Genomic DNA, 27,101 nt, shown 5'->3' with positions numbered 1-27,101 from the left:
GGCCTACTTGCTCCATGCTTGTGCATTCAAATATGGACCTCAGTCTTGTGGACTAATCAGTAACTGTACATGTTGGCATATTTACATGCACAGATTATTTACTGGGTGACAGCTGTATTTTGCACATACTCTACTTGCAAAGAACAGTTTTGTATGATACAAAGGAGAGTTGTTACTTAAAAAAAATAATCTGATGAAGCAAAATAAAAGGTGCTTTTGAAAATGGGCTAGATCTAGTATGTTACATCAAAGTCTTTATATTAATCCATATGTTGGCATTCTTTCTCTCCAAGGCAACAATTACATAATCCATCGCAACAGTACTGAAGTAGAGATCAGCCGCGTGGCCAATCGAATTCTAGATGAACTAGTTCGACCCTTCCAGGAAATTCAAATAGATGACAATGAGTATGCTTGCCTGAAAGCAATTGTGTTTTTTGATCCAGGTACTTTTTTGAAAATATTTCTCAGAATTATTGTATACGTGTTATACTGAAAGTAATTTTTGTTGATGTAGCATCTACTCATGTTATCTAGATGGATGGAAAAGAATAAAATGAAGAAAAGTAAGATGCTCCTCCAAAATCATAATCTGCCTTGACTTTATGTCTTTTGTCATTTTTTAAGATGCAAAGGGCCTGAGTAATCCAATGAAAATTAAGCACATGCGGTTCCAAGTCCAAATCAGTTTAGAAGATTATATTAATGACCGTCAGTATGACTCCCGAGGAAGATTTGGAGAACTTCTGCTTCTACTGCCTACACTCCAGAGCATCACTTGGCAAATGATTGAGCAAATACAATTGGTTAAACTATTTGGAATTGTTAAAATTGACAGTTTGCTTCAGGAAATGTTACTGGGAGGTAAGCTAACAACTTGTTAAATTTACCGTGTTGTATTATGTTGAATTTAGCATACTGGGACACTGAGGAAGATGTAAGCAAGCACTTTGACCACTGCCTTGCTGGCTGAGCTTTGAGTCATATGATTGTTAACTAAAGTCTTCTTGTCTTGGCTGCTCATCTTGTTACAGTCCTACAACCTCAGATTGTACTGTGTACTTCTTAGTCATTGCTAGGTATCTAGACATACAATTCCCTAGGCAGATAGAAGAATCCTTACAAATATTTCACGAAATCCACTGTTAATGCAGTCAAAACAGGGAAAATAAACACAGTGCTTAATCTGGTTGAAGTCTGGTTAAATTGTTTAATGAATACCCAGAGGCAATTATTCAAATTGCCAATCAAAATATTTGCTCTACGGAAATGTAATTATTGCAGTATAAGTCACTGGCAACAACATGCGCTTTTGAATTGATATGTGCTCATGTTATTTTTGCAGGTACTTCTAATGATGCCAGTCATCTGCATCATCCAGTACATCCTCACTTAGCCCAAGATCCATTAACGGGCCAAACTATCCTCATAAGTTCAATGTCTGCTCCTGTACATACAGAACAGATTTGTAAGTAATTGCAAGTTAGCCTTCTGTCATAACATTTCACTGTTACAGTTAAAAATATTAATTAGAATGGTGCCCTGTCAGTGCTTATAGAGTTATTTCGTCATTATTCTTAAATTAAAATAATTGTGCATTAAAAACATATGTTTATAAACAGTGTTAAGTGAGAGACTTTGACCTGAAATTAATCTAATTTTTAAAATTCAGCACCATTCAGATATATCTTTGGTTTCACATGCATAATTTTTAATAAACTAAAAATTCTGATAATTAAAATATCCTATTTACCTAGCATGCCAAATGTAACAGAACTTCCTTTTGGGGCCGTAGTAGGTGTGTGTGTATGCAGAGTAGGCCAGAATATAAAAATACATAATTCTTTCTATATTCTTTTTTCAGCAACTCCAGAAACTCCATTACCTTCCCCTCCTCAAGGTTCTGGGCAAGAATACAAAATGTCAACAAATCACGCTTCAGTCATTGCACAGCAATCTATTTTGAAACAAAAACCATTGTGATAATGTTTCTCTGTCTTGCTCGTCCTTCCTTCCTTCCTTCCTTCCTTCCTTCCTTCCTTCCCTCCTTCCCTCCTTCCCTCCTTCCCTCCTTCCCCCCGCCCCTTCCCTCCTTCCTTTTTATGCACTAGATAAATTGGTAGGACACTTGCACATTTAAAATCTCAGGATGATAAAGGAAATTGCTTCCTCAGCAGCCACTACTGTGGGTGTTTCTTAAAACACCTCATGATTTCGAAAGTAATACTCACTGTTCTGACTGCCACGTACAACTGTAACTGTGGACACTGCAGTCTGACAAATATGTATAGAGGTTGATGTTATTTTTAGATCTTTTAACTGCACAGATTAATTTTTTATTTGTTGTCTTATGTATTATTGTTTTAGATGTGTATATAATTTTTTCTTTGTGACGGAACTGGTTAGTGCTTGTTTAGCTGTGAATTGTAGACATGAAAAAACAGGTTAATCAAACAAAAGCCAAGATTCCTTAAATAGTAAAGCAGTAGGCTACCAAACATAGTGCATGTATTAAATAAAATGGAGAAAATAATGGACAGAAATACCCAAATAATTGAAAAAAAAACCAACCTGATTTGAAAGAACCATTTCTTTCAACTAAAAATTCAACAAAAGAGTTGAATCCTCCCTACCTACCTATTTGTATGAATCAGAGGGCCTGCCACATACAAATATGTTTGAGGACTTATTAAAATCTGCATTCACAGTAATGTCTATATCAGTCAATTGGACAGTGCTGAAGCATGCGTGCAGGCATTCATGTTGCTAAATTCACAGATTCATAGATTCACAGATTGCTAGGGATTGGAAGGGACCTCTGGAGACCATCTAGTCCAACCTCCTTGCTAAAGCAGGATCACCTAGAGCAGGTTGCACAGGATCGCGTCCAGGCGGATTTTGAATATCTCCAGAGAAGGAGACTCCACAACCTCTCTGGGCAGCCTGTTCCAGTGCTCGGTCACCCTCAAAGTGAAGAAGTTTTCCCTCATATTGAGATGGAACTTCCTGTGTTCCAGTTTGTGCCCATTGCCCCCTGTCCTGTCACTGGGCACCACTCAAAAGAGTCTGGCCCCATCCTCTTGACATCCACCCTTTAGATATTTATAAGCGTTGTCGAGATCCCCTCTAAGTCATCTCCAGGCTAAACAGACCCAGCTCTCTCAGCCTTTCCTCCTAAGAGGCAGAACAGCGACTGCTATTCTTTTTGGTAAGGCTAGCTAGTTCTCTCCCAGACGATTTCTGGGCACATTTTGGGAATTAGGCCAGCCTAGGACACTTTTCACGAGGTGCTTTGAATATGGCCACCTCGCTTTAGGGGCACAGAGGAACTAGGAATATGGCCGGCGATGCCACTTGACCTCAGGGCTGGAGAACAGACTTTGTACTGTTTGATTTACTAGTGTAAATGTAGCCATTGTGTTTATTTGCCTAACTAGCTGGCAAATGCATGTTTCAGCAGTCACTCTAAACTTCACCTACGAGTAGTTGTAGTTATGTAGTAGTTCTGTGTCTAGAGAGGTATGGCTTACTAACTCAAGCAGCAGATGTGCCTGAGTTCAGCTCTAGAAGTTCCTGGTTTGAGCCATGGTATTTCAAGCCTTAAGATAGCCAGCACACCAAATACTCATTCTCTGGATTTTTAAGAGTTTTCAGAAGCTTGGGATGAATTGACTTACTGTGACGAGCCCCCTTCTCCTCCTTTTCTTTCTTCCCTTCCAGTCTGGGAGGATCTAACATTGACTAAGTTTTGTGTCTGGAGTCTATAATAACCCATCTGGATTTGGACCCTCTGTGGATTTGCACAAAGTGGACCTTGTGACACATGCTCTCTTGGGCATATACTCACTCAGTTGCAATTTTTGAAAATGATCTTTTATGATATATAAAGTGATCTGTTGTTCATACAATACTGACGTCATAAGAAAATCACCACTTTGCACATTTTATTTATTCCAGCCAGCAATGATTTTTCCTTTACTACTTTAGACTTTCTTCCCTGAAGTTATGTAAGAGAGAAACAGAGGAAAAAGAATAAAATACTGCAGTTTGCTGAACTATTACGAAGGGAAAACATAGTGGAGTCAGAAATTCTTCAAGGTGAGATGTTGATCATCCTGAACCAGGCATCTACATTAATCACAGCATCCAAAGACGGTGTAGTTAAACCTCTGGCTTTTAAAAGTTGCTCAAACTGATATGATTCTTCAGATACATTTTTGCTGGCAGGAAATGCAACACAGTAAATGCTGATCTGACCTGAACATTCAAAAGGCTTTAGTGAGAAATACACTTACCAACAAGTAGATGCTGTGTTTCTTTATGTTATTTTAAGGTAGTTGCTTTTGTAAAGTCTGCATACAGTAGCTCTTAATGTTTACCTTTTGCTTTTTAGTGTTTTTCTTATTGCTAGTCACCTTTTTTTTTTTTATCAATGCATTGCTCTTTTTACAAGTCCCTTTTAATATGAGTTTTTATGACAGAATAAAGTACCAAAGTTTTGCCATTAACTTTAGGGGTATCCGGACTGTGCTATTTTTACAAGTTGGCCACCACCGCTTTGTGAGGAAACACAAAGTTAAAGCAGGCATGAGAGACACTGAGCAGCCCAAAAGTTGACTGATGGGCATCACTTTTGTGTACTTATCATCGAAAGAGTGTTCGGCTCAAGTTGGATCTGCATGACTTTACTGAGTCAGATTAATTAAGTCAGTTGCATAAACATGGCAGTATTGGTCTGACTAAAAACATTTAAGGAAATAAAAAGTAATCCCCAAGTTGGCCACCCTTGCCTTATATAAGCAATGTGCATAATAGCTTAATGGGTTTAGTTTTCACACTGTACTTTAGATATCAAGTGTACAATAAAATGTTTTCACACACTGCCAAAATGTACTGGATGAAAAATATACGTTAGTATTTTATCTGACAAAAAGTTATCTATTTTGTACGATATATTACATTTTTTGAAAAAGAACACCACTGTAATTTATTGGGAAAAGCTGATTTATTTTATAAATGTAACATTATTTTTGTAAACTTAATTATGAAAAATCAGAAATGATTAGCTTTGTTAAATATTAAATTATAATGAGATGTAACTTTATATGTTTGAATTCTGATACCAAGTTTTTGTGTTGAGCATTTGGAATTGAAATTGTTGCTGGAAATATTTCAAATGGACTTTTTTTCATAAAAGCTCAATAAAGAAAAATGAATGATCTAAATGACACATTTGCCTTTTGGTAATTTTGTGATAATTTGTCATAAACAATGACCATGCTTTATATTGCTTATGTTATGAATAAGTATAAAACAGAAACATGCTTTCATCTCTACAGTATTCACAAGACAGAGTGGCTGAGGTTGGAAGGGACCTCTGGAGGTCACCTTGTCCAACCCCCCTGCTCAAGCAGGATATTGAAATCATATGAAAGAATATGATGGCAACATTTTAGTTGATTTTACTGTAACATGGCAAAGTATTACATAGCTATGGTTTTCAATTTTTAGTTCTGACTCAGAAAAGAATTGAAACACATGCTTAATTCCATCTGTGTTTAAAATGAAGCATAAGTTCAATAGCCTTTTTTTATTTTTTCTGGATCGGGCTGACTTAACAAATCATTCCCTTTTGTTGCTTTAGTGCATTGCTATTTAGGCTAATTTAGTTGCAGCTAAGCAGTTATTTATTTTGTAGATAAAGACTTTGAAAACTTTGGAAAGATTCTTTAAGATATGTTTTTTAGATAACCAGTATCTCCTCAGCCTTGGAAAGTAAGTTCAGTTGTATGTCTCATTTGAGTAGATTTTTAATAGATGTGGGGGTTTTTGGCGTTTTGTGGGGTTGTTGTTTTGGGTTTTTTTTTTTGATTGGGGGTGGTAATAACACAATTAATTGAGCTGTTTGGGTTTGCTCATATGTGCTCTATCCTGGAGAGCTGCAGGGCAAAGATGTTGTGGGAGACAGAAGAGGCTTCACTTCTGAATGCTGGAGATCTTCAGATCCCTTCGAGAAACTTGGGTTGGTGGCTGGTGAAGGAATTCTCTGCCCTTTACTTGTAAATGCTGAATTGGGTGAAGGAAGTTAGTGATTTTAGGGAACAGAAGAGGTTTTTTTCAGCCTACAATGGAGAAAACATGGAAAACTCCCTACATTTTCAATGCCATGAAGTGCTGACAGACTCTTCTATAAGGATTTCCATAAATCAACTTTACAAACAGCTTCAGTAGGTGAATCAGGAGTGTATATTTTACAGAGAGAGATGGATATATTAGCTTTCAGTTATAATCACTGTACAAAATTCCTCAGAACTAAGGAATTCTGAATGTGGATGAAGGTATTTATTGAGTTCCAGGAACTTTCTGCGACAGAAAATGTAACATTCTTAGAATACAAGAAGAAAATCCATTATAGCTCTTGATTAATATTTGTATACTTGACAGTTCTGTTCTCACCTGAAGGATGTCTGTCAGTCTGTGACTGACTAAAATTTTTTATGTCTTTCCAACAGACTATTTCAAGTTGTGCACCTCCAATACTTGTGTTACTTATGCTAATATACAGAAAGAAAATAATTACCTTCACATTTTCCAGTAAGTCTTTCATAAATCTTCTCTGTTGGTTTGCAAATGTCTACATTTTTCATATTGTCCCTTGTGTAGAGCCATTAGCTTTCTTCTTTCCCTTTATTCTCCCTAGGCGGGGGCGGGGGGGGGGGGAAGTGTTTAATCTTAATTGCAACTGCTGATGATTCTAGGCCCGACACCACTTTTTCCTTTTGCAAGAGTGAATGCCACCAACGTCTAACGTGATGAAGTGTGCTTCATTGGATGAACAGCAGCAAGTGTTGAAGATTTTCCTTTAGCCAATCTGATCAAGGGGTGATTTCATCTGAAGCTTAGACACTGTGCTCTGTGATTAGGAAAGAGAGCCTAGAAATCCACATTTTTTAAATTTCTTTGACTTGGATCTAAATAGCAGTGGCTGGTCTCTTGGAGCCTTATTGTAGCAAGAGGGCACTCTTTGGGTGGTTGAGAACCTCATGTGTCTGCTTAGGCTCAGGGGCTTTGTGGGGTTTGGCCTCCCACACAACCTCTTCTGCTGTTTTGTTAGTAGGTTCATCAAGCAGACAGCAGTTGCTGTTTCAATTTTAGAATCCTGACTGTCTTCAAGGAAATGTAGCAACAAAGATTTCTCAGGGACATGTTTCTCTGGGACTTAAATTACCTTAAGAACTTAAAGGAGGTAGTGAGTGGTTAGAGAAAAATATTTTAATAGGATATATGACAAGATGTACTATGGTCTTTCAATGGAATTTAGTGAACGGAAGAAGGAAAGAAAGCCTTCACAAATCTGATGATACCATGAATTCCATGAAGACATTATGAGAACCTCTACAGTGGTATCTCTACAGGTATAAGATCAGACAGCTTTGCTCAATATAGTTTGGTTTGTGGTCCAGTACATCACCTGTACATTGCAAACATCAGATTAAGTTGGAACAGCTGAATAATTTACAACTTTTCTTGATCAGTTCATGAGACATATCCCAGCAGCTTAGCATGCCCTCAGGTGCCCACAGACAGGGCTGCAGTGCAGGGAGGCCTGGGCACATTCTGCATCACTGCTCAAAGACCCATCCTCTAATTGTGTCGTGGTTTCAGCTGAGACAGAGTTAATTTTCTTCACAGTAGATAGTATGGGGCTGTGTTTTGGATTTGTGCTGGAAACAGTGTTGATAACACAGGGATGTTTTCGTTACTGCTGAGCAGTGCTTACACAGAGCCAAGGCCTTTTCTGCTTCTCACCCCACCCCACCAGCGAGGAGGCTGGGGGTGCACAAGGAGTTGGGAGGAGACACAGCTGGGACAGCTGACCCCACCTGACCAAAGGGATATACCATACCATATGACGTCACGCTCAGCATATAAGGGGCTGGGGGAAGAAGAAGAAAGAGGGTGATGTTTGGAGTGATGGAGTTTGTCTTCCTGCGTAACCGTTACGCGCGATGGAGCCCTGCTTTCGTAGAGATGGCTGCCAATGGGAAGTGGTGAATTAATTCCTTGTCTTGCTTTGCTTGCATGCACAGCTTTTGCTTTACTTATTAAACTGTCTTTTTCTCAACCCACAAGTTTTCTCACTTTCACTGGTCTGATTCTCTCCTCCATCCTGCCGGGGGAAGAAGGGGAGCAGAGCAGGGGGAGGAGTGAGCAAGCAGCTACCGGGTGCTTAGCTGCCGGCAGGGGTTAAACCACAGCAGTGTTATTTAAACACAGTAATGCCATGGGAATGAAACAGGACCCTTCATGTAGCCCACGGCAGTTCCTACTGTCACCAATCCCCTTTTATCATTGCATCTTGTTGCATGTGGCCCAGCTGAACCTGCCAGTTGCATCACCTGAACTACATGTGCACATGTCCTGACCACTTTTTCTGGAGCAGCTCTGCAAGTTCCCCAACTCTGGGAAGACTGCAAGACAAGCAAACACCCAGCTGCTAATATGATGCCAGCAGTCAGAGTCACCTTGCAAAGTGATCATGGTAGCAGCTGATCCATTATGCTAAGTCATGCTTTGTTTCATACTTCTCGCGGGCCAACCGACATGAGATAAAACTTGGTCAAGTTTTTAGTTGTGTACAGAGGCAACGTTTCGATTTGATACAACTGTGGAGAAAAGCAAAGCATTGGAGCTGGTGATGTTCTCATCTGTCACCTTCATAAGTAGCATCAGCCACTCGATCTGCAGAGTGCTTCTGTCACCTCTTAGAATGGCACCTATTTCCTGTCTTTTTGAAATAAAACAACTAAATAGATTGGGTTACAACAGCTATCTAGGTAAAAGTATGCCAAATTCATAGAAACCCAGTTCTGAGATCATATAAAACTTTCTTTTTTAGTCTATGCATTTTGCTGCTTAAGTGAAACGGTGCAGTTTATGTTACATTTTGATCAGCAAGCAGTTCCCTCCCCCCCCCCCCCCGATTTTTTGACCCCCCTTATAATTGAATGAATTTTCATGAATATGACTGCCCAACAAAGCATCCCATTTTTCAGATGCCTGGCTTTTGTAATTTAAATAATGCAAGCATATGAACATAGAGATTTTGCATTAAAAGGCAAAGGCAATCTCACCAAAAGAGTTTATTCAATATATTTCCAACATCATCTATTCCAAGATATAATTAAGATTACCATGGCCGAAGACTAATTTGCTGTGGTTTCCAAAAAATGGAGCAGATAGCAATTGTAATAGAGGACAAGAATTTTCCATATAATATTTTTCATTGTCATATTAGATTTTTTAATGAGCATTAGTCTTGATCAGAAATGTAATAAAACAGAACAATACTCTAAAATATGCAGACAGATGTATTATAAAATAACAAACTTCATATATTTAATTTATGTACTGTGAAGTACACTTTTCTTTTGCAACATGAACATTAATATCCACTTTTTATCTCAACAGCAAAATCACAATTTAACTGTAGCATGATCTGTCCCCTATTTTAATGCGGGGTTTTTTTGCAGGTTGATTAAAATTGCATTGTGTGATTAAATACATAGAGGCAGGTATTCTGTCCCTGTGACACTGTGCCTGTTCAGAGACTGACAGCCTGAGGTGCTGCTCATCAACCAACAAATAATTTGAAAATGAAAATAAGGATGGAGTCCTTCTGGAGTGCAGAAGAGGAATCTACATCTCCCTGATCATGAGGAAGGTACCCTTGGAGCTTTCAGCTTTTGACTCACAGAAGGAAACGCCTGCTTAAGGAGATATTTGCACTTTGAAGATAGGGGTAATAGTGGGGAAAAAAATCCCTTAAAAAATGAAGTTGTGTTAGTCTCAAGGGTACCCAGTTAGAGAGGATAGATTCAAGAAGGCTTGATGAGCACAGAAGGACAGTCAGCCAAGGAACTAACACAGCAGTATTGCATTTTGCACAGCAGTATTGCTTTTTGCAATGCCTCAGCTTCTGGAGGTGTATTACTATGTGAAAAGGAAGCTTTCTTTTGTCATGGTCAGAGCAAGATTCAGGGCATCATGGTTAACAGAGAACCTCCTCAAACAATGAAATTTACACGCAGAAAAATCAGAAGGAATATTATTTTGATTTGGAAATAATTCGGCTTATTGATTTTTTTATACAAGTTAATCTTTCTGGTATTTTGAGTGCTCTTTTCAGATTTTAAATGCTTGGAATTGACCATGCTATGTCAGATGTCATCTTCATGTTCTGTCTGTGGGAGAGGGGGAGTGGTGGTGGTGAATAAAGATATTAAAAGGCCAAAAAAAAGGCCAAAGCAGTGGGAACTCTCAGACCCAAAGAATATGCCTCCATCAGCACACTAAATAGACTCACGGGACCTACTTCAACTGAAGTATGTGAATGGAACTATTTGCTCAAATTACTGTCTTCAACCTTAATAATATCGTTTGGTGGTAATAAAGGTTCTTTAGTGTAATAACTATTAATTGCATTGCTCTGTCCTCTCTCACCTGAATTTTATCTTTCTCAGAGTAAGAGCCCTTATTTATTTACAGCTTAATTTATATTGAATCCTGTGCCTGCAAATCCTTGAGCCCATCAAGCTTACAGCACTCGTGTTGTCACACTGCTAGCCCCATTTCATGTGAGCTCAGGCTGAGTTTCCTGGGGAAAAAACCCCCACCCTATCAGAATAACTAGAAAGGGCAAGAGAAAACAGCAGCAGATTTAGAAGGATGCAGAGCATCCTGTCATTTCTGTTACTCACTGCTGCTGAACTCACTACCTACTGTTTATGACCTCTGAACATGTTAGCGACTGCACAGTAGTTCCTCATGTCACAGGAAGACATATGGTGACACAAAGGTCTGTATGCTGCCACTCATTTTCTCTGTGCAATCTAGATCTGGATTGTTACGGGGGGTGTTTGGAAGGATATAAGCAGCACAGTTATTTCATCCTATTCTTTTGTTTAAAAGTCATAAATGCATGAGTTGCCCTTTGCCTCTTGGCACTTTATTTCATTCATAAATACTGATGCTGAAGTATTAGTAAAAATGTAACATTTAGACCAGGTCTTAGCTGACGCATTTCACTTTCTCTGCCACTCACCTTACTAAAATCAGTTTTCAGCAGTGTTCATTTCCTAATACCACTCAATTTTATTGCAAGATAGTTTAAGATTTTAGTCTAAATTTATGACATGACTGAGACAGTAATGAGGAATACCAGTATTTCTGTAAATGAGGTATCATTGCAGTCAGACTGTGTGCTACAATGCTTTAAAGATGCTCTTCTCTGAAGTTCTGTAATTTGGCTGCAATGTGTATTACAGGTTAATCCCCAGTACACACAAACCAATTCACCAATTTAAACCTCATTATTTCCTGTCACTTTGCTTTAAACTACAACCAGCACAGGAGACAAAGCAGTGCCCATTGTCCACTGTCATTTGCTTTATATATGGAGACACCGAGAGTTATTTGTTGACCTTTGAAGTAGAGTGTCAAGCTCCTTTAATATTCTTTCATTTCAGATGATGAGGAATACAACTGAGAGTGCTCGGTCAGCCCCACGTGACTGGTGTCCTCGGTGGTAATGAGGCTAAGTGGTGCAGATGACCCCTCATGTAAGAAGGGAGCAGCAGAGTGCCTGCTCCAGCAGGTCTGCAGGGGCTACAACTGGAAGGGAGTTACTTTCTGCTTCTTTGTCTGTGGAATAAAGACAGCTCGGCCTCCACTAAAGTTGCTGGTCCATTGGAATGATTCTTATTCATGCATTAGGATGATCAATTTTGCTTCTTTTAATGAAAAATATTACAGTGCAATATTATGACACAATACAAAACATTACAGTATTATCGGAAGAAAAATTTTGCTAAAAAGCATAGCAAGTCTACCTTGGACTTTGAACAAACTCTGTTGTATAAGTAAGCAAACTTGAGGAAAGATAGCAGGGGTCCTATCATGTCTGTTTATACAGAAATTAGGAGTATCTGAGTATCACTCACTAAAGTAACCGAGTGTAGACGAGCAAGCGGCCACCCTCAGGGCATGAGGTAGAGCTCCTCAGGCTGCTAAGACATTTGAGATACAATCTGAAAAAACACTTAGCACTCTGACCCAATCCAACAGAGCGCTTAAGCAATGCCTAACTTCAGAGTCATGGCTGACTTCATTGGAGCTGCTTAGAGGCTTAAAGGCGAGCTCACTCTGGCACGCTGCACTGTGTAGGGACAGGCGGCATGCCACTGCATGCCACCCTGCAGAACGGAAAATAGTGCAGTGCTGCAGCCCATCATACAAATTATTGCTGCTTCAGCCACAGTATTTTAATAAACAGAACCACTTTCAGCAGAATGACTGCTCCTTCCTATCCGCAGGAAACAATGTAGGAAGACAAGGCGTAGACTGAGCTAAGTGTCCTGTATAAATTGCATAGGCTCCTCCACCTCCTCCTCATTTTGAATACAAAAGTAAGCACAGATGGAAAATTGTGATTTTTATCCCTGGACACTGGTGAGAGTTTTGCAGGGAGCGAGTAGTTCTTTTCAAATGCATATTAAGTGTTGGTGGAACTGACTGCTCAGCCATCAGCTGGGTAGAAATTTTTGTCCTATCACAAAGCTACGCTTGCAAGTAGAGTGACACTCACATCCATGCAGCAAGGTCTGTGACTGAATGGGCTATGAGAGTTTGCACTATGTTCTAACACCTTTGGACACAGTCCCCCTCAAATATAGTCTAGTGATGGGAACTTTGTGCTATAGCTAATATGCGAATCTAAACTTTTGCACTAATCTTCAAAGATATCTTGGCAGCTAACTACTACTGAAATCAATGGAAGTAAGGTACCTAAATAGTAATTAAGTGCCCATGTATCTCTGAGGATCTGTGCCTTTGATCTCAAAATCTGTCAGTCCAGCTCATTACAAGCTCTACATTTACTTTAAAAAATATACGAGGTATGAATTAAGGCTAAGATTAATTAATAGTGGCATTAACTGTAGCAAAGCAAAGAGATAGATTGCACTGACAGGAAAACTAGAAAGGATAATGGATTTAATGGCATGTGTTCTAATGGAAAAAAATAACCTACTGCATGAGACTGTCATATCTGAAAAAAATGTGGCTACCATTTACAGTTCATATAGGGACAAAAAGGTTTATACACTAGCAGTATATAAATCACTGAAAAGAGTAAGCTGAGATCTTTATAGTAGCAGTGATATATTTTCCCTTGTGGAAGCCCTAGCCCAATTTTGTATCTACGGAATCTCTCTCTGGCTCAAGGCACTGACCTATCTCAAACACCCAGCGCTGGGGAGGGATGCATCCTGAGCGGAGACACTCAGTCTCTCTAAGCAAACACCCATTGAGGAACAAGCATGAAACCTCTTGCCATCATTTACTACTGGATAACACAGGGAACTCATAATTTAGCCTACTAGCTGCCATGGTTATAATTTAAAATATGTCCCCAAGCAGGGAAAGGACAGACCCCCTAAATCAAGGCTGAGAATTTGAGCAGTGGGCAGTGAGTCAGAACATTGAACATTCCTAGTCCAGGTATCTCTACATGGGAGTTCACATGTGTGCCAACCACTGAGCTAACAACTAAAAGGGAGAACAGGAGGTCCCTTTTCTTGACCAGGCTGTGGATCTCCATTAGATCAAGTAAAAAGCTATTGAGGCTAAGATGCTTCCGGCTGTGTATACAAGTAAAAACTTAGGAGCCTTTTTATGGCATCTTGGTGTTAGGCAAAGAAGAATTTTGAGGATGGCAGCTGGAACCTCAGCCCCTATTTGGTCCTATCTGTATTCAGCGATGCAGGATGATACTGTGGCCTCTGAGCCACCTCTGGGGTCTCACTGTCATGCCAGCTTTCATACCGCAAGAATTATACCTGTGTCAGTACAACATTAAGGTCGAAAATATAATGCACTGACTTGGCTAAACTACCTTCAGACCCAAGCCAGCATTTCCAGGCATGTCTGTGCTAGCTTGGTATTCTTCACCTATGCTGCACTGTGCAGGACAGGCATGTATTTCTGTTGGATCCCTTTGTAGACCTAGTTTTCAGTGCTTTCTTCAGAGTATTCTTTGCCAATTCTCCAAGTCTGACTTCTTAATTGATCTAGATGATTGCATCTACAGATGCAGACATGGTGGAGGAAGTTAGTAAATTTAAAAATAAAATATAATTGAATATGATAACTGTTATATATATTTACAGTCCAGCTGATATAGAATGCAATACATGATGGCAGCAATAATCTTACCTGGAAATGGTGGGGTGAAATCTATGAGACTTAAGGGAAGATGGGGTTTCATCCTAAATGCTTAGAAGTAGGAAGTAGGTGCCTAAGTCTGATGGCTGCAATTGGTCCCAGCTTGCTGTTAACATCCCAAATGCACTTGTTCTGCCAGTTCAAAAGTTGTGGGGTGAATAAAAGAGAAAAAAAAAAAAAAAAAGGAAGTCTTTGCAATGATATTAAAATGAACGGTTTCAGTTTAATGTTCCCATGGTATTCCATTTAAGCTGCTGTATAGTGAAGAAGTGGCTAAGGAACAAAGTGCTGACACAGGGGCCAGATCTTCAGGTATGATGGCTAAGTGCATGGTCCAGTTTGGGGAGGGAAGGAGGGATTGCACAGGAAGAGCAACTCTTCCCTAAGCCCTCCCCTCATCCTGGGGCTGCTGTGTGCAGGGCCAGCCCTCAGGCACAGGTTAGAGCAGCCCTGAGGCTACCTTGCTAAGTAGACAGATCCCTCTGCAAGTGCAAGATTACTCCCAAAAGAATGTTATCGACTGCTGTGTTCAATTTGGTTTTAAATGATTCATGTACTAATTGAGCTTCTACTACTTACCAGCTGAAATACCATTTGACCTCCCTGTTAGGGAACACAGTCTTGTTCCAGTGTCCTGACAATTGTCATTGTGTAATTGACCACCACCAAAAAATAAACAAGTGGCTGCTGAATGAATTCTACTGATTGAATTTGCTGTGTGAGAATGAGCAGGTAAATATAGTGCTGCAGCTGATTTTTGCAAGCAACAAAACTATGAAATGCTTCAAGGCACCAATGAAAATAGGCAGAAACCAGTACCTAGGACAAACTGGGAACAATAGTCCCCAGTGAATTACTTGTTCAAATGCCCTAGCTCATGCTAGTATTAAAAAAATAGCAGACAACAGTATATGGTTCTCTTCATAACGATTTACTAAATCCCAGAAAACTTGAAAGATAAGGTAACAAAGGAAAAGGAAGGTGATTTAAAGGGTTCCTGCCAGCTTCACTCTGACAAATATTCAGTTGATTGGTGGGCCTGTGTTTCTAGTAAGTATATACTGACTGAAGTAATCCCTTCTTTCCTTCCTTCCATTCATGTTTTTCTGTAGTAATTAATGCATCTTAAAACACTTCTTTTTATTTGAGCCCTGCACCTTTGCAAGCATTCATCTGTGCCACAAGATGTGTAGCACAGATCCTTTTCTTTCCAGTACTTCTTTATCTTTCCCAGAGGATAGATTTGCATTGGTGCCCCAAATGGTGACAAAGTATGGTACAGCTAAACTAGCCTTCTGCAGGGACACGGCCGCAATGGCATCCAGTGAGTGTTCAGAAGAACTAAGGGGACACTTGTTGAAGTAACTAGATGGAACACCTCAAGGCACTAACTAGAAATGCATTTTCATAATGGCCTGGCATCTTACCCTACTCTTTCTTTAGAAAGGAAGGTCAATTCTCAGCCATGAAGAAAGGACTGATTGGATATGTGAAACCGTGTTCAAGACCTGACTTGAAGCTTCATGAACACAGCAATTCTGGACTTAGTTTCGAGTTGAATGAAGGTTTTGTTTTGTTTAATTCCTTTATTTACTATACCAAGAGTAGTTTTGGCAGCTGATGTAGCTTATATGAAGCAAAATTGTCCAAGAAAAAACTGAAAGAGCAAGTGCCCAGTGGAAGCAGAGCACTGTTGTGATTCTGCCACTTGTGTCCATACAAACACATCAGAAGATGGAGTTATCTGGAGCCGGTTTGTCTCCAGGGATGGTACACTGACAAACCAATGCCACCTGAGTACCAGTAACTAACTTTAATCTCCTAAGCCTTACAGGCTTGGTCAGCTTCTCTATATCTGGGAAACATTTTTATTTCCAGCCAGACCTTCAAGGGCAGTGCAATAGAGCTGGATGTGTGTGATACTGTATTTGGCCTCATGCATTCAGCCAGCTTCAATGAGAGTTTCAGTGTGAGCCTCTGGGTTTCAATGTGAGACTGCGCTCCAGATGTTGGCCCTCTCTCCCAATGGAAAAGTCCACCAGATCCTCCAGGGTTCAGGGCAGCTGGAAGTATGTTGAGGAGCAGCATAGGCCACAGATCACTCGTGCTTCCTCTAGAGGATAGAGATTGGGAGATCATCTGACCATAAATGCTAAAAGACTGCACAACTGTACTCTGTATGTGTTGCTTAGAGAGGTGATCAAGGCAAAATAAGGATTATACAAACTGAAAGACAGACACATTGAGGTCAATCAGCTTAACGTACTGACATGCAGATGCTTGAACTATAACCAAGAGAATCTGTTGTTCTTTGTATTAGGTCTTACATAACTGACAAAGAGACAATATATGTCTTTCTCCTGAATAAACTGTATAAAATGATATTGAGACTTACAGGTATATTAATCTTATCAGGCACAGTGAAGAAAAAAAAAACACCACGGAAATTAAATGCACAATTTTGAACCAGTTCGATGGTCCCTTCATTTTATTATAACCCACATCACTTTCACAAAAGAAAATCACATCTCGAAGAACTGATTCAGTAGAACACCCACCTAATTGTGTGTTTCAAAAAGATTTAAACCTGGGATTAAGTGATCTGACGAATCAGAGCTTTATACACTAGAGTTCTCCCAAGCATACTAACAAAATAATAGAAAAGGAAAGTAGAAATATATTTGGTCTTCCAAAAAAGCTTTTTAGCCTATTAAGTAACTCAAAAGTTATAAGGGTGAAGGTAATAAACAGTTTTTCTCTCAGTAAGAGACAAAAAAGAGAAATAGGAATGAACAAGTGAATTTCAGCACAGTTAAAAGGACAAGAAAGAAAACACTGCTCATGTTTCTTGGTGATGTGAAAATGGGAGCAGAGGAGAGGAACAAAGCTGTAATTATTATCTTTGGAACCTATGGCAGTAAAACTAAAAAAAGTTTTCCCTGAGGAAAAAGAGGAACTGTCCACGAGAGCAGGATATATTTTCAATATATTTGCCTCCCATCTCGTGCGCATGTGATGGCCACTCTTCATCTCTAGGACTCAGCATGCTCCTTAGTCACCTGCCTTGCTGGCCAGCAGCTATGGGGGGTCCCACAGCTTGGGGGGCAGTGCTAGGGCAGTGCAGTGGCCAAGGAGTGTGAGACCGTGCTGGAGCCCAGCACTTAGAGAAGCCTTAACGAAAGGCACAGTCTTCCCTACTTGAAACCTTGTTTAATGTATTCCTAAAAATTGCATGCATTGCAATAATTAGGGAAGTGCAGGACCTGCAGGATGCATACAGCCCCTGCCTCCAGTCCTACGGTATTTTGTCTCGGACTTTGCTCATTAGCTCAGTGTCACCTTTGACAGCCCCTATTTTTCATAGTATCTTTCTGACCAAAGATAAAATGGGGATTTTTAAATTTGCTGCTTTTGATCTTTGACTTATTCATGAAAAATGTCAGATGGATATTAATAACCTAATTTTTTAGGTTTCAACCCAAATGTTTCATAAGAACTCCACAGGCCAAAGATTTGTATAGGAGATGAATAAGAAATTGAGATGCCATATTTCTAACACATAACCCTCATACACATCAGCACACAAAATAACCCACAGCTCCAATTTATTTTAGTGGGACAAAAGCAATCTAAAAGAGAAATAAAAACAACTTCATATTACTAGAAAGAATTGAACTCTGATGTATATTGATGTTCAGACCCTTCAGAATTATATTTTTTGATAGAAAAAGTTCTATTGCAACATTTTTAGATATTTCTTTATTTTAAATGTGTATATTTGTGACTTTATTTAAATAAAGTATGCATATTATAGTGCATACACATATGAATTATATTTGTATATATTTTTTATATTACATTGCTACACTGTCATATGCACATAAAGACTGGCACAATGTTTTAGGAATTCTTAGCAGATTCGACTTCTTGGTTCAATTATACAATGCCAATTATACAGTGAACATTGAATTATTCCAACTGTTTCAGCAGCTTTAGGAAGAAACTGGTCCCTGCATGGACCAGTATAATTTTACTTTTTATGTATAGATTTAGATTAGATATTAGGAAGAAATTCTTCACTGTTAGAGTGGTGAGGCACTGGAACAGGTTGCCCAGAGAAGCTGTGGATGCCCCATCCCTGTAAGTGTTCAAGGCCAGGTTGGATGGGGCTTTGAACAACCTGGTCTAGTGGAGGGTGTCCCTGCCCATGGCAGGAGGATTGGAACTAGATGGTCTTTGAGGTCCCTTCCAACCCAAACCATTCTATGACTCTATGATTCTATACCCATACTTAGATATCCAGAATAAGATAAATGTGTCTTCTTTCTTCCATGGAAACTCCATCTTACTGTACCACTTGAAGACACTGTTTTTTTCCCCTCGTAATCATAAAAATTTAGCACATTATGGACTATTACCCTAATTTACACACTGAACTAGACTCAGTTTTGTAAGGATGATCCTAAAAGTACTCAGGAGATAACACACAGAAAATTATTTCTGGCCTAGTCATTTTGCAGTAAGAGATCTTTCCTTTCTATAACACTGTTCATTGTAGACACAGATATAAAACAATACTCTTGGTATTCAGGGGGCTATACTAAAATACAAAAAGTCCTCTATTCCTTATTAGGTCTTGCACACTATAAAGACAATAGTCACAGTATCTGTCGAGATCTAAGGCACCATATTACACTTAATTTGTGCACCTGAATAAAAAATAGAAATAAAGAGTATTAAAATGGTAGCCACGACTCTCATTAAGAACTGCTTTACTGTATCATTGAATTTTATGAACAGTTTCCACAACTTAGGCTTTGGGGAGAAATCTGAACATTTAAGGCACAAAGGGAAAGGGGAAGATTTGACATATCAAGGAAGAAAAAGCTGATAGAGTACAAATATAGCAAGATTCAAAAATGGCCTTCAGGAAAAGTGCCACAAACTAAACTTATAGATTATCAAAATGTAAAATCCCAAACGAAAACAGTTCCTATAGATTTGTGTCAGAAATGAATTCCTAGAGGTTGGTGGTTTGGGGTTTTTTTGGTTGGTTGGTAGGTTATGGTGTTTTCATAGTTTGTTTGTTTGTTTTTCTTCTGAGCAGCTGGTACTCAGAAGGTCTGAAAAACAAAAGACATCTGATTTCAAGAGAGAAACATATATATTGAAGCAAGTAGAACATGCCATGCCAGGAAATTGATTGATTTTATAATAAAATGAAATAGTAATACAATTATGTGGTGGGTTGACCCTGTCTGGAGGCCAGGTGCCCACCAGAGCTGCTCTATCACTCCCCTCCTTCACTAGACAGGGGAGAAAAGGTATAACAAAAAGCTTGTGGGTTGAGATAAGGACAGGGAGAGATCACTCACTAATTATCGTCACGAGCAAAACAGACTGAACTTAGAGAGGGAATTCATCTGATTTATTACTAGGCAAAACAGAGTAGAGGAATGAGAAATAAAATTAAATCTTAAAACACCTCCCCCCACCCCTCCCATCTTCCCAGGCTCAACTTCACTCCTGGCTTCAACCTCCTCCCCCCTCAGTGGCACAGGGGGACGGGGAATGGGGGTTGTGGTCACTTCATCACACGTTGTTTCTGCCGCTTCTTCATCCTCAGGGGGAGGACTCTCACACTCTTCCCCTGCTCCAGAATGGGGTCCCTCCCACGGGAGACAGTCCTCCACCAACTTCTCCAACGTGAGTCCTTCCCACGGGCTACAGTCCTCCATGAACTGCTCCGCCATGGGTCCCTTCCACGGGGTGCAGACCTTCAGGAGCAAACTGCTCCAGCGTGGGTCCCCCACGGGGTCACAAGTCCTGCCAGCAAACCTGCTCTGGCGTGGGCTCCTCTCTTCATGGGTCCACAGGTCCTGCCAGGAGCTTGCTCCAGCATGGGATTCCCATGGGGCCACAGCCTCCTTCAGGTGCCTCCACCTGCTCCAGCGTGGGGTCCTCCACGGGCTGCAGGTGGAATCTCTACACCCCCTCATCCTTCCTCCATGGGCTACAGGGGGACAGCCTGCTTCACCATGGTCTTCACCATGGGCTGCAGGGGCATCTCTGCTCTGATGCCTGGAGCTCCTCCTCCCCCTCCATCTGCACTGACCTTGGTGTGTGCAGAGTTTCTTACATCTTCTCACTCCTCTCTCTGGCTGCAAAAGCTCTCTCTAGCTTGGGGTTTTTTTCCTTCTTAAATATGTTATCACAGAGGCGCTGATTGGCTCGGCCTTGTCCAGCAGCGGGTCTGTCTTGGAGCCGGCTGGCATTGGCTCTGTCAGACACAGGGGAAGCTTCTAGCAGCTTCTCGCAGGAGCCACCCCTGTAGCCCCCCCCCACTACAAAACCTTGTCATGCAAACCCAATACAAATTATGAAACAGATCACATTCAAATACCAAAAAGAATGATGCTTGAGCAGTAAATTTATGAAAGTTTATACTTTAGGAAATCAATCTCAGTTCTATGATAAGCCAGTATTTATTATAATAGATGTGGCACAGGTTTACATAGTCAAAAAATTACTGCTGATATAAAACAGGTCCAACATGCTTTACAGGATGTTCATTGTTTTGGCAGATATGGTAGACTCCATGAATCTCAGAATCTTTGATATACTTTCAGTTCCACTATGTGAACCAAGTGTTATCCTCTTAAAGTATGAGAATCTAGTCTAAATGAAGAAGGTTTTAATACAATGCTTCTTCTTCTAGTGTTGGAACTTAGCCCATGAACTACCATCAACTCATTATTCTTCTGTATAAATTATTTGAAAAATGGTATTATTTTTATGTGAAAGCAAGGCATGTGCACAAGATCACAATGTCCTAGATATAAGCTACAGGGAATCTCTTTAGACTGTTTCACCACTTACTTCCCAAAACAAGCATGTAACACTGCAAGAAGAGTATGTGAAGCGACCTTGCAGTTCATCAGTGCTACGTCTGGACTAATAGGAAGGGATAAGCTTTTATTTCAGTGAGGCTCCAAGGACTGATCAAACAACCAAGGAGCTTCACAGCTGTGCAGAGAACGATCTTTGCTAGCGAGCAAACCTGACAAGAAAAAATTTCCCTGATGCAAGCCCATTCTATATTCCCTTTTACTTTCCCCAATCCCAACATTATGTGGGGAAAAAACAATTTAGGAATGGGCAAGAAAGTATAGAACTTTCCTTTTTAAGTCTGAAATTTCCTCTGAAACTGGACTCCATTTTTTGTCATCAAACTTTATGACATCAGGCTGCAGCTCTTTATGCGTAATATATATTTATAACTTCTGTGCGGTTCTTCTTCCAAAGCTAGTATTCCTAACCTCTGAAATAATCTACCCAACTCCTAAAACTCAGGGCCTGCTTTTGGTATTCACATCGGAAAGCCGCTGATATACAACTGACCTTAATTGGAATACTTTTGGGCAGGATCAGTAAAAGAGAAAAGCTGAAAGGATGTGTTAACCTTACTTGCAAAGGCAACGCAGATAGGGCTGTTGTGTCATCAAAATTTTATGCTCTATTACTGTACGTTAGAAAGGCTGCCTAGCAATCTTTGGTACCTTTCGCAAAGAGTTGATGGCTTTATTCTTTTTCTTTTTTCCTTTTTTTATTATTTAAATAAGAACAACGGAAGAAATGTTTTCTGCTGTCCTAGTTCTGGAAAACTTTTCTTACAGTTTGGATAAATATACTCACATCCAAGTGTGGTTAGTATTTTTCCATGAATTAATACTTTTACTTGGGGTCTTCTGTCTGTAAAATGTGATTAATTTTAAATTAAAGAATGACCCAAACAGCACTTGAGACTAAACTGAAATGTTTTATAAAATATGTATATTGATTTTAACCAAATGCAAGCTTTTTAGATAAAAAGACTCTTTGATCCATATTCAGTACACCAAAAACTAACTTTCCTGACTTTGATCATACAAAGACATAGAGAAGATCTTGTCAGAGATGAAATACACAAGTGAAAAGAGGTGAAAAATGAATGAAGTGACATAACAGTGGTTAGGCTTTGTTGTCCTTGCTGTACTATACTAGAACAAGTACTTCTTGCTAATATGATGGAACAGCTCAACAATTTTCAGGCACAAAGAGTACTTGAGGGAAAATTCAATAAGTAAGTTAAGAATACCAAACTGTAATCAGGCCTTGGGGAAGAAGCAGTATTGAAACACAACTTTTTTTGACAGTTTTGAGTGTAGCTCTGGTGGTCTGTTTCAAAAACTGTCAAAACGATGATAAGTGGTCTTAGGAGTCTAGTTTGACTCTTAAACCAAATAATCTGGCTGCCTTCTTAGTATTAGTGCCGTTAGCAATTTAAAAAGTCTGCTTTTTGAAAGAGAAGACATGTTAAAATAGAAAAATGACTATGCTGAATGTAGAGTAATTACTTTTCATGACATCCTCATTGAAATCAATAGGATTGACTAATTAAGACATCTAAGCTGAAATCAATAGGATCTGACAGCTAACACCTCCCTGTAGCAATAAGCCAGCATAAACAATTTTGCATCTATACCGATGTGAAAATTAGCCAATCCTATTTCTATTGCTATTCAGTAATTAACATTTTCCCTAACAACAAAACCATTCTGTGCCTAGTATACCCCCCACGTTCCGAAATAAAAGCTGATGAAACTGATATGCCTTCTGTCTTGTAGTGCACATTTGCAGTTTGTTACAGAAGAGCTTTGATAGGCCTGATGTTTGGCTTCTCTTTCCTAATATGCCAGTGGTCTATAACAGGCAATTAAAATGCATGTCATGGCCAAGATCATCAAATGCAGAGCCAGCAGCCCAGAATGGGGAAAAAACCCCCACAACCAACACCTGCTTTTTGTTTTATTCTTTCATTAATGAGGCTTTAAATGGGAAAGCCTATGGGTGGATAGTTTCCTGCCAGTTCTTTCTCTGAGGGTTTGCTCTGCCTTCCCGCAAGTTTTCAGTCTTTCCCCAGTGAAGTTCTGGAGATCTATGCAAAGTCCATGCTATATTACTTCTGAACCTATCCTCGGTGCACATTAGAACAGGCTCGCAGAAATCCTGCCACCTCAAGGCTTTCTTGAGTTGGAAAGGGGAGACAAGGAAAGAATCAAAATACAACTTGTGCTATCCAACAGACATGCACTCTGAAGTTTGTTTTCCTGCTAGTTAGATTCTGAGTCTTCTTGGAGTTTTTGTTCCTTCTGAATTTCTAGGTAGAAGTAACAGTCAACAACGTTTTCCATCTCTAGTTTGCAGTGAGGCCGTAACTCTTCTTCGAACATGAGCATGATAGCCTTCATTAAACCAAGTGCAATCCTTTTGACATTATACATAAGTGACCTTGAATACAGATCAGGAAACTCAAAGAGAGCAGAACATATCAGAAATGTCTTCTGAATTATCCTGTTTTCCATAGAATTCTCTTCACATCTGTTCATTTCCTGATATACTTTATCCCTTCCAATTGCTGTTGGGGTTTTGCACAGTTTATTTTGCTATTTAATTCATGGCCAAATGAGTATTATTGGTATTAATATAGTTGTCAGTAGCAGACTAGAACCATGTCTTCCAACCACTAAAGGTCACAGTAAAAAGTCATTTGAAGAAATGTTAATTGATCGCTATGGACCATAAATATGTTTTCTCTTTCTCTCTAGTACAGGCACATTTGTTTGGAGGTAGATTATGAATTTAAGCATACATACATAGGGCCTATATACTTTGATCCATTAATTTTAAAGCTAAAACTCAGGAATTTTTAGGAATCCAAAGTAACAGCATATCCTGTCCCAATTATAAAATACAAACCAATACAAAATGTATTAGAAATCACAGTCTCTCATACCAAATTCTCTCTTTGTTATTTCTGAGCCAAAGTGCTTCCATAATTTCCTGTCCTCCAAAGGATTTTGCAGATACCTGGATATCAACAAAAAAAGAGGTTATATGATTCATATTGGAGAAGAACTGAAATCCAGATGCCGTAAGCAAGCAGTAAATCTTAATATTGGACATATAGTCAAAATTTATTGCTGGCACAACTTTTCTTCCATGAAGTTTCTTCGTATCTGTATGCAATACTTGATTTGAGAAGAATTAAGCATGAGATTAAATTTGAGCATGTGTAGAATGATTTATCTTGAACTAGGCTGGCAAGACCATACTTGACAGTGAGTGTTTTTCTTATTTATGTAATATCTGCCCCAGATTTGTTCAAGTTTTTTGTTCAACTCTTTGTTCAAGAGTTTTTCTATTGGATCAGGAATCAGAGAATTTAATCACCTCTGCTGATCTCACCTGCAGTAACGTGGCTTGGAATGAGAGGATGGCATTTAAGTAGAAAGTTCCAGCCCACTTAGGAAACCAGCTGATTCAATGGCCTCTGAACAGTCCTTCTCTACAAGTACCACTGCTAAAACAACTACTTCACTATACTGTTCAATTACAGCATTATCTTCAAAATTATGGCTAAAAGGGAGATCAAATTACCTAACAAATGTGAAAAGATTGTAGAATACCAAAATTTTGAAGTGGCATGAGACAAATTGAATTGTGACTAATCACAGGAGATGCCATTACATGCTCTCCTTTTTTCCATTTTAGTAAGAGAAGGTGTCTTACATAGGCTAAGGACTTAGAAGTGATGGGTTCAGTTTCTCTGTTTTTTTTCCCCTGTGTGTCTTTTGGCAAATCTCTTGGCTCAGGTAGTTCTTAGATTGCTCCAAATAAGCTTTAAATAGTTATTGGGTACCATCCTCAATATCACTGTCTAAGACTGTAGGAGAATATGGACAGAGCTGCACAAGAGTTAACACTTCCCCAGAACAGACACATTGTTTAGAATGAGAGCTAATGAAGCACACAACTGAAATAGGTGTTGCTGGAACAATGTTTTTGACTTTTGCATCCAACACAAGAGTGATTAAGTGCTAATATCACTTCCCCTGGGTGCGAGGAAAACTGGATTCAGATCCTTGTTCTGCTTTTTTCATGGCAGTGAGCTAAAACAAGACCTTCCATGTGATCGATGAAAATTGCTGGATTAAGGAGACACTCCCTTTTTCCTTATTAAATCATGTCTAAAGGACAGAGTAACTCCAATAAGATAAATTTACACTTCACTGGAAAGCCTAGTATTTTACAATTAAGGTACTCCCATGGAAACCGGCAGAGCTATGCTGAAAATTCTTGGTCTAACTCCAGCAGAAGCAGAACTTAAACACAGATCTCCTATCTCTGTGTGAGTGCTTTAGACTTCAGTTTACTCTATGCTCTTTCTGTCATTTTCTTTGCAAAAGGGCAAACCAAGTTTAGGTTCAGGAGTCTCACAGGGGGTTAATAACAGGATTCCATTAGGTGACATCTTAAATTTTATTTAGTACTGCATCTTGTTACTTTTAAGAGGCCAGTCATTTAAGTTTCTCCTTGTCGCTTTTTCCTTGCCCAGAAAAATGGGATATTGGTGTTTCTCACATCCTACAAGTGTAATTATAAAATTGCAGGAACAAGGTTAATGGGACCGTGTAAGTTCTGTGCATGAACATCTAATAACACAATAGTGCATGAAGATAGGGAGCCAGTGATTCACAAAGGCTGAAATGAGAAACTAATTAAGAAGAAACACCTCTGGGTTATGGACTCCACTAGGCATTTCTTTTCTAGAGGTTCCAGGTGTTCAGCGTAAGATGAGCCATAACAAAGGTACTACTGAAAAGTAATTTCTGTGTCTGAAGGGGGAAAGAATTTCTGTAACAAGCCCATAACATGTGAATTTTGTAATGGTAGGCTGTTGCTAATTTCTTTCACCTCTGTGATATCAAGGGAGGAGCTTCATACTTTAAATATAGTATAAATAGTGTAAATAATGTAAAAAATATTTTTACATCAGCATTCCCATAAAGTATTTTCATCAATGCAATCAAGTAAGAGTCTATAATCAAAGTATTACATAGATTAAATAACAAGGTGCGGGTGCCCTGGTTTAAGCCTGCAGAGCTCTGTGATACTTCTCAGGAGAATACCTTCCATTTTTAAGTGTATTATATTCATTATTCCTTTCCTCCCCCTCCTTTCTTCTTACATTTTAATTCATTTCGCGGCTTCGTCTTCATCACATGGGCTTTTATTTTCAAAATAAGCCATTTGTGCAGTATCTTTTCAAATGCTTTTGGAAAATTTAAATATATAATGCAGCTACATTCCCTTTATCTGTCATGCTAGCAGTATCTTCAAAAAGTCTAGTGTATTTGTAAAGCAAGAGCAGCTCTCCTAGCATTCTTACTGCATCTTGTTAACTAATCCCCTTGTCACCACCTCACTTTCACTTTCTTCTGTCACAAATTAATCCATCAACAATCTTGTAATTCGAATGATCTGGTTTCCTTCTTTTTCCGTGAAGTGACATTAACTCGTATTTGAGTTGTAAGAAGGCTGCATAGTTCTCACTGAACAAAATATTATCAAATCTTACTTCTTTTAAATGCTATTTGAGGGCTTTGCTAGTTACCATACAATGCTGTCAAGGATATTTAAGCACCTAGACAGAGGTAAAATGCAGGTTGGTTAAGATGTAGGATCCAGACCCTGCCAGAACCGGCGTAAAGCCTCCCATTGACTTTACTGCCATGGCATTAACACATCCTCCTTTGCTGGGAGCAAGCAACTTGATTTTCCTGTATCCTGGGGACGTGAAAGTAGAGCTCCTTGATCATCCTGTTAAACTGAGGGGAGAGAAACAAGGTTGATATTATCCCATAAAAACCCACTAGAAGTAAAGCCTCCCCGACACAACTTAACTGAGCATGTATTGGTGATGAAAGTAATACATG

The 27,101-nt window shown here is 39.3% G+C and overlaps 1 protein-coding gene across 6 annotated transcripts in view; it reads left to right on the top strand.

The window, feature by feature from the left end:
- HNF4G (hepatocyte nuclear factor 4 gamma) overlaps positions 1-8,043 on the top strand; it is a 68,362-nt gene extending 60,319 nt beyond the window's left edge. For 4 of the 6 annotated variants that reach the window (XM_054818011.1, XM_054818014.1, XM_054818013.1 and 1 more), the window contains 4 exons: positions 294-446; positions 628-864; positions 1,346-1,468; positions 1,865-5,449. In XM_054818011.1, coding sequence (XP_054673986.1) covers positions 294-446; positions 628-864; positions 1,346-1,468; positions 1,865-1,983 — 632 coding nt within the window. In that variant the 3' untranslated portion in view covers positions 1,984-5,449. Of the gene's footprint in view, positions 1-293; positions 447-627; positions 865-1,345; positions 1,469-1,864; positions 5,450-6,512; positions 6,595-7,773 lie in introns of those variants that run through there. The other 2 variants (XR_008576047.1, XM_054818010.1) reach the window with 2 other exon arrangements.
- Positions 8,044-27,101: the final 19,058 nt, after the last annotated feature.

The sequence above is a fragment of the Grus americana genome, chromosome 2 (genome assembly GCF_028858705.1).
Source record: "Grus americana isolate bGruAme1 chromosome 2, bGruAme1.mat, whole genome shotgun sequence".
Lineage (NCBI taxonomy): Eukaryota > Metazoa > Chordata > Aves > Gruiformes > Gruidae > Grus > Grus americana.
This window is presented reverse-complemented; position numbering and strand designations above follow the sequence as displayed.